This window comes from Panthera uncia, chromosome C2 (genome assembly GCF_023721935.1).
Source record: "Panthera uncia isolate 11264 chromosome C2, Puncia_PCG_1.0, whole genome shotgun sequence".
NCBI classification, from domain to species: Eukaryota; Metazoa; Chordata; class Mammalia; order Carnivora; family Felidae; genus Panthera; species Panthera uncia.
Genome location: NC_064810.1, coordinates 57321216 through 57334165, shown reverse-complemented (window position 1 = coordinate 57334165; position 12950 = coordinate 57321216). Strand labels below are relative to the sequence as shown.

The 12950-nt window shown below is 44.1% G+C and overlaps 1 protein-coding gene across 4 annotated transcripts in view; it reads right to left on the bottom strand.

Moving 5' to 3' along the window:
* Positions 1-12950, bottom strand: part of PHLDB2 (pleckstrin homology like domain family B member 2) — a 234926-nt gene that overhangs the window by 109221 nt on the left and 112755 nt on the right. For 3 of the 4 annotated variants that reach the window (XM_049628162.1, XM_049628159.1, XM_049628161.1), the window contains exon 2: positions 11787-11881. In XM_049628162.1, the coding sequence (XP_049484119.1) occupies positions 11787-11850 (64 nt within the window). In that variant the 5' untranslated portion in view covers positions 11851-11881. Of the gene's footprint in view, positions 1-315; positions 581-11786; positions 11882-12950 lie in introns of those variants that run through there. The other variant, XM_049628160.1, reaches the window with a different exon arrangement.

Here is a 12950-nt window from a genome sequence, read left to right as displayed (position 1 = left end):
CAGCAGACCTTCTCTTTCCTCCGCCCATCGCGACAAAGCAGCTCTCCACCGAAGATCCCCATACCTCTCCCCTTGGTCATTCCAGAGTTCTGGGCAAAAGTTGCCTCCGGTGCCCCCCCAAATCCCGCCCGTTCCCTGCAATCACTCTGTGAGAGTCTCCCCTACGCCGACACTCTCCTGCAGGGTCCAGCCATCCACCGGGGTCCAGGGCCCCCCAAACTGCGCGGCCAGGGTTCCGCTAACCCCAGCCCGGGCTTTTGTCCCTACAGCCTGCAAGAGAAGCAAAGCAACTCCGCGTTCCCGGCTCCCACTCACCGTCTCATCTTTCCTCGAGCCGCGGCTCTCCACCGGCCCCGCCGCCCTCTCGCCTGGCCCCGGCCCCCGCCCTCCCTCCGGCCCCGGCCCCCCAGGCCGGGCCCCGCCGCAGCTCCAGCCGCCGCCGTCCGGCCACTCCGGGCTAGCGGTGCGCAGTCAGCGCGCCCCTCCTCGGCCCCGGCGGCCACTGCCTCCTCTCCGCCCCCAGCCCTCCGCCGCACAACCGGCGGCGACCAACTCGGCGCGGGGGAGGCAGCGCCCCCCAGGGGCGCGGCCCGGACACCGGGAGCCGGCGCCGCCCCCTCCTGCCCGCCGGCCGCCGCCCCCCCTCCTCACCTGGCGCTGCGGCGCGGCGGGGTCCCGGCGGCCAGGGCGGGAAGGCGCGCTCGGTGAGCCACGCCACGCCGTGCGCTCCCCCTCCGGCCGCGGTGGTGGGCTCCGCGCGCCGCGCTCCCGGGCCCCGACCCCTTCGCAGCCACCACGGCGGGCACCCTGGGACTCGAGGCGGTAAGGCGGTGAGCCGCCCAGCTCGCGGGCGGTGTGCACTCGGGCTTTTCACGGCTGCTGGAGGAGCCTGGCTGCTCGCCCCGGCTCCCGGCGCCAGTTCTCAAAGCCGCCTCTAGTGCCTTTACAGTCCCGCGCTAGAGACGTTTGTGGCAGGCTTTTTCTTTTTCTTTTCTTTCTTTCTTTCTTTTTTTTTTACGAGCTGGAAGAAGGGCGGGAGGGTACACGTCCTCGGGTGATGATTTCCTCGCCCGACGTGAAGTTTCAACTGGGAAACTCCAGGTGACCACACCTCACCTGCTCCCGACAGTTCGCCCGCGGGCAGGTACCTGATGCGTCAGAAGAGCAGCTTTGCGAGCTCCTTGGGAAATGGCCTCAGCTAAGGGCTGATGATTGGAACTAATTCTGATTTCCTTTCGGTAATTTCTTTTGAAAGTTTCTGTTTTCCAACTTTTTTTTTTTTTTTTTCTCAGTTGCTGCAACCAATGAGAACAATGCTGGTGGTGAATGGCCTCCATCGAGTGCCTCGGACGAAGGCACCGAAATGGACCCAGGGCAATCCGCGGTCCATCTGGGCACGCGGTAATGTGAGCCTCTGCCAAGTCGGGAGCCCTTCTCTGGGGTTACAAAGATAAAGGCCGCCGGCCCTCGAGGAACCCGCAGAAGCAAGGAAGAGAGCACCATGAAATGCAAGCTATTTAACTTATGCTCTGTATGGTTTGGGGGAAGTTGTTTTAGCTCCTAGTAACAGTTTCTTGGTCTACAGTGCAGTAATAATGATACTGATGCTGGAAGTCGGTTAATAAGGTTTTGCATAATGTAGGCAAAGTACCTGACACCATGAGTGGCCCTAGTAGTCACCCAACAAATGGCTTCTTTAATGCACTTTTCGTTTGTGCAAGAAAAAGCCTGATTTCTAATTTCAGGGAGAGACTCATCTATGAACTGCTTGGTGTTTTATAGAACTACCCCATCCCCACCCGGTCCTGGCTCTTTGCCCCACAGAAACATACAGAGGCCAATCCAAAGGTTAAGTGCTCCTGCAGTTCTCTCTTCTCCTACCTCATTAATTTTTTCCCTTTATTGGATCATCTCCATCAACATAAAATCATGCTACTTCTCCCATCTTAAAAACAAAAAACTCTTGAATCCACTTCCCCCACCAGCCACTTGCCCCTCTTCTGCTCTGCTAAAGCAAAATGCCTGTAAAGAATTTTAACAAGGGGCACCTGGGCGGTTCAATGGCTCACGCATCTGACCTCCACGCAGGTCTCATGGTTCATGAGTTCAAGCCCCACATCAGGCTTTGCACTGATAGCCTGCTTGGGATTCTTTCTCCCTCTCTCTGCCCCTACCCTGCTTGCACTTTCTCAAAATAAACAAATAAACTTTAAAAACAAAACAAAGAATTGTTAACAAAAGCCGTCTCCATGTGCTGTCCTCCCATTTACTCCAGTCAGGCTTTTGCTTTGACCACGTCCCTCAAATTCTTCTTACCAAGATCAAACTCTCAAATCAAAAGGTGTTTCAGTCTTTACCTCACTTGGACAGTCAGCAGCAATTAACAGTTGATCACTTTCTCCTCCTGGAAACGGTTTTGACTTCCACACCACCATGTTTTCATGGCTTCATTCCTAACCTTTGCCTGTCCCTTCTTTTCTCCCAGCCGCTGAACTGTGGAGTGCCCAGGGTTCAGACTTTGGATCTCTTGTCTATCCACACTCTCTCCCATGGTGATCTCATCCTGTTTCATGACACTAAATACCACCTATGTGGTAACGACTCCCAAATCTCACCTCCACCCGGGCGTTCTCCCCTGAACTGCAGGCTTCAGGCAGTTGCTCACTTGGATGCCTATAGGGCTTCTCCCACTGAACATTTCCAACGCTGACATCCTGAGAGTCCTCCCTCTGTCCCCCACCCAACCTGTCCAAACTCAAGTCTCGCTCCTATCAGGCCTAAAACCTTGGTATCATCTTTGATTTTCTATTTCTCTTGCATTTCCAATCCAATCCGTCAGGAAATCCTTTTAGCTCTACTTCAAAAGAAGTCCGAGAATTCAACTGCTTAGCACCACCACTGTTCTTACCACCCAGGTCTAACCTACCATCATGTCTTCACTTTGATTGCCCTAACCCTGTTTCTACTTTTGCCCCCCTCTGGGCTCTTCTCAACACAGCAGCCGGAGCAATCCCTTTCAACAGGAAGCTCATATCCCTCTTCTGCTCAAAACCCTGCGATGAACCCCAACTCAATCAGAACAAAAGCGAAAGTCCATACAATAGCCCGGAAGGACAATACATGATCTGCCTTTCTCTAGCCTCAGCTCCTACTTCTCTCACTTCACTTACTTAGCTCCTGCCACAGTGGCCTCCTCGGTATTCCTGGACTAGATCCCTGGACAGGTATGCTTCCATCTCAGGGCTTTTATGCTAGCTGGCCTCTCTGTCTGGACTTGTCCTCTCCCCAGCTGTTTTGCTCCCTCACTTCCTTCAAGACCCTGATCAATTGTCACCATGTTCCTCAGGCCTACCCTCAGTATTTAAAATTAAAAATGCATTCTTCATACAGTAAGCTTTCTTTAGTGTTTTATTGACAGAATTTTTACCTTCTATAATATTATAAAATGTCCTTTAAAAGTTGTATTTGTTGTCTAACTCTCCCCACTAGAATAGGAGTTCTGGGCAGGCAGGGATTTTTGTCTGTTCTCTCCAGAGATAGATCCCCGATGCCCCTAGAATGATGGCTGCCATTTAGTATGCATGGTAGCTTTGGGCCGAGCACATGGTTGCAAATATTTCCTTGCCCAGAATGATGCCAGTTGACCAGATAGACATTTTCAAGATGGTTGTGCTCCCCCAAAGGGTCTGAGGAGTATGTTTACCAACACATACATGGGAGGGGCTCAAAGAGTATTTATTCACTGTGACTTTTTAAAGTGACTAAAGCCAGTGGTACTTCTCACTCCTGCTTGCGTTCGTGTGGTTTTCTTTCTTTTTTTTTTTTTAATTTTTTTTTTTTAACGTTTATTTATTTTTGAGACAGAGAGAGGACAGAGTATGAACGGGGGAGGGTCAGAGAGAGGGAGACACAGAATCCGAAGCAGGCTCCAGGCTCTGAGCTGTCAGCACAGAGCCCGACGCGGGGCTCGAACTCACGGACCGCAAGATCATGACCTGAGCCGAAGTCGGCCGCTTAACGGACTGAGCCACCCAGGCGCCCCTTGTTCGTGTGGTTTTCAATAATTTTCATTATTCCACGGGCGCCTGAGATGAAGCGCTCCCCTGAAAGGTGCAAAGCTTAAACTAAATGTGAAATGCAGACTCCAAGCATCTTAAAATGTGGAGAAGACACTCAAAATGTAACACCAGCTATTATGTAATAATTCTTATTATCAGAATTTCTTTTAATTATGATATTTTTAAAAATAGAAAAAAAATGAGCTCTTTCCTTCTACTTTTTCCATTTCCTGGGTTCTTTACAATGAAGTCCCCTATGTAATCCCAGACCAGAGCCACACCTCACTCTATCTGCCCTTCTCTATTGTCCAGTAGGATTTGGTGTCGTAAACAACACAGCAGAACTTCCTTCCCTGTCCCCTTCTCTAGGATCTGGAGTGGTTGCAATACCTGATTTTACTTTGCTGTTTCCTCCCCTGAAGTAGGAAACGGAGAAATGTTGCACAAAGTGATATTGTAAATTACTTATGAGTTATTGCATTTGGAATTAATTTTGCTATTGTGCCCTCTCATCAGCAAACACCAGTTGGACCTGATTAACTCATGTCCTGAACCTGAACATCTCTTCCTCTCTCTGCAGTGATAGCCTAACACATCTTTGTAGCTAGTAACTTGGGCCATTCTCAACCCCAGTCCAACTTGTGGAACAGCTTACTTGTACTGATGTTCTCTTTAATATTAATCCTATATAAAGAATCAAGTTGGTTTTTTAAAAATTTTTTACATTTATTTTTACTTTTGAGAGAGCAAGAGAGACAGAGCATGAGTGGGGGAGAGGCAGAGAGAGAAGGAGATAGAATCCAAAGCAGGCTCCAGGCTCTGAACTGTCAACACAGAGCACTTACACGGGACTCCAACCCCCAAGCTGCAAGATCATGACCTGAGCCGAAGTCAGAAGCTTAAACGACTGAGCCACCTAGGTGCCCCAAGCCTGTATAAAGAATCAAGAATTTTTTATTTGCAGAGTGCAATGGAAAGATCCCTGGTCGTGGAGTCAGACAGCCCTCGGTTTAAACCCTGACTCAGCCCCGTTTGAATGTGTTACTTACTTTCATTGAGAAACAAGCTTCTTTTCTGAAAAATGAGACTGATAATACCTGACTCGTATTTTAATGAATGAATGTGATAAGGCACCATGCTTTCCACAGGAGATAGGTAGCACCCAGGGAACACACGAAAGTGTAGTAGTTTTTTTTTCCTTTTTTTAAAAATAAAAATGGTATATATTTAAGGCAACATGATGATTTCATGGACATACAAATAGTAAAAAGTTTACTAAGTCTAACATATCTTCTCACATAGTTACCTTATTTGTGTGGGTGGTAAGGACACCTGAAATCTACTCTCTTATCAATTTTCCAATATTCAATACAATATTATTAACTATAGTCATCATGTTGTACATTAGATCTCTAGACTTATTTATACTTTTAACTTCAACTCTATACTCTTTGACCAGCATCTCCCCACTTTCCCCACCCATTTCCCCCATCTCTCTGCCCCCAGTTATCACGTTTCTGCTCTCTGCTTCTATGTAATCGACCCTTAGATTCCACATATAAGTGAGATCATGCAGTTCTTTTCTTTCCATGTCTGGCATATTTAAAGTCCTCACCGAAAGAGTTGTTTCCAACCACACTTGTCTTCTCTTGTGGAACTGTTGTCAATGACATCAGCCATTTTGTTTGGATTATCCTATGTTGAGTTCCACATCATAAACTCATTTTAGAATGTAGTACTAAAATAAAGTTTCTCTTTCTTAAAAAATCGATGTTCCTTCATTTCTTAGAAAAGGTATTTTGTCTACTTTCACAGTGGATTTGCCATTGTTGTTAAGGAGAACTGTGTAAACCCATGTTTCCCTTTGTATCCTGGTTGCCAGGAAGCTCAAAGTCATTAAATGATTGTACTATGGAAATAAAGATTTTGCTTCCTACCATTTTTTTTAAACATCTTTGATGTGTTTTTTATTTCAACAACCTTATTGGATATTTGGATTTTATTCTGTGTTCTCAAATATATATTTAAACATATGAAGTATACAAAATACCTTAGCTCTTCAAATTAACACCATAATGTTAACCAAAATTAAAGTGGACATTTTTACCCCTGTACAGCTTTATGTTCGAACTATTAAGATTGTTTCTCTAATTATGAGAATAATCTAAATACATTTGAAACATCTGATTAATTTCTGCATCAAATGTTATCTTTCTCCCCTGCCCGCAACCTTTTCTGTGAGTTTGTATTGGAATCAGGTAGGAAAAGGACGCTTTGTGTGTGTGTGTGTGTGTGTGTGTGTGTGTGTGTGTGTGTGTGTAAACTTTAATCAACCTATCCCAGCAGTGTTTATCAGGCCCATTTTTCTTTTCTAATTACTTGAAGAGCCTGAATTGATTTACTTTTCCAGTATAGCAGACTTAAAACAAGGAGTTTTCTTTGTAGCTTATCTGCTCATCACAGAAAAAAGCAATACTCCGTGAGCACCACTCCTCAATACCGCAGGAAACTCAGCTTCTCTGTCTCTCCTCTTCATTTTTTCTTTCATCTGACTTTCATCTCTCTCCAGTTATCCCATTCCTTGATTTCAAACTCCCTAATGCTATGCTATGCTATAATACAATTCTATGGAGCCACGTTGGACAGGGATAAGTGTTTGAATTGATGTGTCAGATATATACAGACCTCACTGTTCTAGAGACTTCTGACAACTCAAAGCAGGAGCCAGGATTCAGAACATGAGGAAGGCTAAACACAAAGGCAAATTTATTAAGCACCTACTCTGTTCCACACAATGTGCCCAGAGGAGTGGAAGATGGAGACAAAATAAGACATCTGTTATGTGTCTCTATATAAGGAATTTACTGCCTAGCATATAACTGTAATGTGGTAATGTGCTATAAAACCTACTGTAAAAAAGTAAAGCAAATAAGTTCAGAGAAGGGGATATCTCTGCCCAATGAATCTATCAAGAAAGCTACTTGTATGTAACCTTCCTATGGAAAAAAGGGACCTTTTAGACAGAAGAGAGAGCATTAAGAAAGCAAGGAGACGGTAAAGCCAAGGCTGATTAGGGAAGTGGTGAGTAACACTGGCTGCCTGAGCCCATGGGACATGGATGGAGGCATGAGAGATAAGACGGGGGAGTTGGGGCCAGATTTGGGGAGGGGAAGAATAGGTCTTTGAATTTTAGATTTCATGTCGAATGCCGTTTTAATTAGGTCATTTCCTTGCTCTAAACTTGCACTGACTCCTTCTCACCGGACAAATACAGGAAGAGCCGGCGGCTGTGTAGGAAGTAGAAACTGATTATATGGGGCTAGGATGAAAGAGAGAGATGAGCTCCAGCCACAGGGTTTAAAGACTCCAATAAAGCAATAGGATTCTGTTTCCTAATATGTTAAACAAAGCTGTCAATCCAAGTCAAGGCTGCTCAGTTGACTAATCATTAAGGGCCCACTTAAAACACTGACTCCCTCTGCCCACTCCTAACTGCCATTCTTTTTTTCACGTTATGATGATCCCATAGTTACAGATCTTAAGATTCTCATAGAAATAAGCACGAAACAGGTACCTGTTAGCTTTTGGGCCAAGTGTTGGACTGGAAATTGCAATGAACCGGTTGTGTCACCAGGGGCTTGGGGCCACTTACTTTTTATAATGTTTCACATTATGGGGATAATTGCATTGTTTCTCTTGGGGGAGTTGTTAAGACAGCTAATAAAAACATTTATGTATAGAACCCAGCTCTGATTAGAGATTTAGTGTCAGTATTCAGTAAGTTATAAATGGTTGTTTGAAGCTCTTATTTCTGAGATACAGATGGTGATGGTTATAGCTAGCACAGTTCTTTTAGACTCATTTGAGTTTCTGGCTATTGTCAAGAACCAACTTTTTATGAGTTACAATTATGCCGAAAGAAGATGATCGAAATTTATTTACTGTTTCTCAAACAGGAACAAAAAGAAACTATTTAAAAGGTCCTTCTCTTATTGTTCATTTCAAGAGGCTGATTCTTGACATACTGGTATTGTATTTATAAGACTGACATAGGAAACTCCAGTATGTAAACATGGGTGGGTGAATGTACTATACCTTTAATATCAATATTAAAGTTAGCTCTGTAAAAGGCTTATCAACCCAACAAAGTACAAGAGAAAAGTTACATACATTGAGATGAATTTGCTAGTCAAGAAGGCAAATATGGATACATTTAAAGGGGGCATTTTTCTCCTCCTATCCCCTGCTCTCCTCTTCAACAAAAGCCCAGATAAAGTCTGAGGATCTCCAACAGCAGGAGTGCTGGTGGGGAGAAATCACCTAAGCGCTCTCGATTCCTCTCGTCTGTTAACATCAATAGGCAATGTAATTAAGACAAGCCCTAATGTGGTTTATTGTTTTCCTATTGCACACGCTAGTTTTGTTTCTCATCCCATCTGGCTCCTGAAGTTCATCAAAGTGACTATCCAGGTGGAAAATTCCTTACACAGTCAATTTTGAAGGAGCCATATGGATGGAGAGCAACATTACCGCTAATAAATAACTCACTGATAATTAGTTCTCAAAAGGAAGTTTCATCTCTCATGGGCTATTAGCATTTCATGTTAAATTCTCTAGGACTTCGTAAATAGTTGAATGCTTTGCTCTTGCTGGAAATATCAACTCCCTGTTTTCCATTCTAACTGTCACAATCCTTAGAACAAGGAAGAGGAGGGTTGAGGGGTGCACAGGAAGGAAGGTGGTCATCACATACTGTACAGGGAGTCCCTTGGGCACAGCAGACCCAGCATGCCCAAATCATCCTGTCCTTATCCCGTGTGCATCCCTCAACCCTCCTTCTTTGTTAGAGTCTATAATTAAATAAAAGTCACCTCTTAATTCAGTTATCCAATCCTGCCAGTCTGGAAAACTTTTTCAGTCTCTCGTGTTCACCAACCCCTATTACCAATCCATTGCCAAACCATACCATTTTTACCTCTTAAATTTCTTAAATAGTACTCTTTTCTCCATCCCCTTTGCCTTCATTGATCACCTGGTATTCTTTTTTTTTTTTTTAATTTTTTTTAAACGTTTTATTTATTTTTGAGACAGAGAGGGACAGAGCATGAACGGGGGAGGGGCAGAGAGAGAGGGAGACACACAATCAGAAGCAGGCTCCAGGCTCCGAGCCATCAGCCCAGAGCCCGACGCAGGGCTCAAACTCATGGACCGCGAGATCGTGACCTGAGCTGAAGTCGGACGCTTAACCGACTGAGCCACCCAGGCGCCCCGATCACCTGGTATTCTTAACTTCACTCCCAGAGAAGGCCAGGAGCAAGCCCAGGGCCCAGGGGAGATATAGTTTCATTGGACTTGGAGCTAGAGAGACAATGGGTGTGTGGCTGGCAAGCCTCGCCCAGGGCAATGGAAGATGGAAGAGTCTAAAGGGACAGCTAAGATCCACATTTTGGGGAGAGAGTCAGGAAGTATCAAATCTAAGACCCTGTGTGTTTGAGTGGAAGAGGGGATGGGGTTAAATGGCAGTTGCTGAGTGATTACTCTGCGTTTGAAGTTGGCACTTATGGGCAGGAATGTGATGGTCTAGTGGAACAGGAGTAGACAGACATCGGAACTGTAAGCTTCTAAACCAAGGCTCTTGTCTCAATAGCACTAACTAAAATTCATAATTATTTAATTTTCCTTTTCTTTTCTCATCTCCCCACTAAAATCTAAGCTTTGAAGTCAAGGACCCTCTATGTGTGTCACCATCATATGCCCAGTGCTTCCCACAGTACTTCAGGCATGATCAACACTGTCAAATATTTGTTGAGGGGTCCCTGGGTGGCTCAGTCAATTGAGCTTCTGACTTCAGCTCAGGTTATGATCCATAGTTTTGGTTTGGAAGTTGGAGCGCCACATCTGGCTTGCTGCTGTCAGTCCGCTTCGGATCCTCTATCCCCCATTTGCGCCCACTCTCAAAAATAAACATTTTTTAAAAAAGCAAAAAATGAAATATTTGTTGAATAACTATATGAATTGGTCTTGAATACTGAAAATCTAATCTTATCAACTTCAATGCTTAAGAATTCTTCAGTGACTCCATTAAGCGTTTAGGGTAAAATAAACCCAGAATCTTCAGCTTAGCTTTAAACAAATAAACAAAAAATACGCCATTTGGTTAGTTCAGGTTATTTTCCTACCTAGTAGCTTAACATTTCCTCCCTCTTCTCCCTGCAGGAAGGGGCAGTTTTGATCATAATACACTACTAGTGGCTTTTTACATGTGTCATATTCATTCACTTCTTTCTTAATAAGCAGGGATAGTTCAGGAAACACGCTTTCCAAAAAGCTTTTCCCAACTTTATCTCTGGCCTTGGTAAAGTAAGAAGGCAGTGATGGTTAATTTTGTTTAACTTAGCTAAGCTATGGTGCCCAGTTGTTTGGTCAAATGCCATTCTAATGTCGCTATGAAAATTTTTTTCGTTAGATAGGATTAACGTTAAAAAAAATTTTTTTTAAGTAGGCTTCATGTCCAGCATGGAGCCCAACACGAAGCTTGAACACAGAAGTCTGAGATTAAGACCTGAGCTGTGATGGAGAATTGGGTGCTTAACCAACTGAGCCACCCAGGCTCCCACAGATATGATTAACATTTAAGTCAGTAGACTTTGAATAAAGCAAATTGCCCTCTCTAACATGATCAGGCCTCATCCAACAGTGGAGAACTTAAAGAGAAAGACTGAGGTTTCCCAAAGAAGAAGGAAATCTCCTGAAGACTGCAACACAGAAACGCTGCCTGAATTTCCAGCTCATGACCAGCCTTCAGACTTGCTAGGCTCCACAACCACAGGAGACAATTGTGTAATATCAATCAATCCATCAATCAGTCTCTCTCTCTCTCTCTCTCTCTCTCTCTCAGCTCAGCTCAGCACCCATCGCCCCTTATACAGAGATTGTGTTTCTCTGGAGAACCTATACTAATACAGGAGCTATTTTAACTCCTCCTATGTCTAGAACTTAGCAGATGAATAAATGAAAAGTTAAGTCTAGCATGAAATCACCCCCCTCCCCCCCAATAGAAGAGGACTTTGCAGTGCAGAGATAATCAGCTCGTGTCAGGGAAATACTAGTGAGTTAACCTGGTCTCCAGCACATACCTGAACAGCCTCTCCCTTGCCCCCCGGTGACTTGATCATCTGAGGCATAATAAAAAATAATGAGGAAAATATACATTTTATGAGTCCACTCATTCTGTTTTTGAATGCAGGGAAACATGGAAACATGTTACAAAGATTTCAACACAAGCAATATCAGTGCTGGAGGGTAGAACAGCGGGGTGGGGCCTCAGCCCTCCTGGAAGGAGGCGCAAAATCAGCTGCTCTTCAAGAGAGCCTAGAAATGGGGTGCCTTTGTCTGTGGTCCCATTTCACCCTTTTTTGTGTGGGCTTTGATTTTTGAATGACTGATGAGTCACTGAAAAAGACGTCTCCACACCAGCCGCTTTGGACTGCTTGTCTTCAACCTCTGGTCTAAACAAACCTCAACATGTCTTCAGTGAGGTAAGCGAGCACATGATCAAAGCTCTAGGCATGGATGGCCAGCCTCCGGCTATTTTTTCTGGTGCTTGCTGGACTTCTGCATTTACACTAAAAAATGCCAGATCATTCCCAGTAGGTATGACAGAGAATAGGTACTGGTAAATATTTACTGAAAATCTCTGAGAATAAAGTGCACACCGAGACTTCTTACCGATTCGCACGTCACCAGTTCCCTCTTGCTTGGGCTCCTCTCTCTGGGTATAATCCTCCTCCATCAGGATCTTCTTCTAAATCTCAAAGGAGAAACTGAGAAAAGAAAAGTACCATGACTGGGAAGCCAAGGTGACCTTGGAGAACTGAAGGTCAACAGAGCTAACACTTGGGGAACACTAACTGCTGTTGAATTTGAAAAACAGACATCTTGGATCATCCTATAATCCCACTGCTGACTATCCTTTAGAAAGACAAATTTCAACACCATCGCCACTAACCACTACCAACAAAAGTACATTTTTGGTAGAATTGTTACATATTAAAAAACAAAAACAAATACAAAAAAAAAAAAACCACAACAGATGCCAGCAAACAAGTAAGGGTCAATACTTGGACAGAAGAACCAGTTTCTCAACATTGTTGTTTCGACCTGGAGTTTGATGTTACTTTATATTATATTTTTCATCCCATGCTCTGTCAGTCATCCTGTTAGGTTCTTTGTCTTTATTATTTCTTTTACTTTTTATAAAATCTCATATTATAGAAAAGGAAGTCAGTATCTTTGCTCTTAAGAGCTTTCCAAAGAGCTCCTAAGTCAGGCCTTTCTCAGCTCTTGTATGTGTCTAGATTTCTCTGCAGACTCAGGGATGCCCCAGGAGATGATGTGGTCCCATGGCCATATGAGGGATCTCATCTGTTGTGCATCTGCTATGCCAAATATTCCTCATCTAATTTTCACAATGACTCTAAGACTAAGTATTACCATTCCCATTTTACAGATGAGAGACCTAAGGCTCAGGAAGAAGAAGAGAGTTATCAAAATCACATAACCAGTAATGCATGCTACCTTTTAAGGTAACAATCCTCATCTACCATTCAGATGCCAAAAAAGTATCAGGTTTTGTTTAAATTGTTCTTAATCTATTAAGGAGGATGGATTTTAATGGTGGTAGAACTAGAAGCAGAAAGACAGTTAGAGGTCTATACAATATTTCCAGGGAGACACGTTAAGAAAATAAAGTAGAGCATTTGTTTACGATAATAAGGTTCAAACTGTGATATATTTGTAGATACAGAAATAGGCATAGGCACAAGGACAGAGATAGAGATAGATAACTCATCAGCCCAAGAGAACTCAAGATAATTTACTGGTACTGGCAGG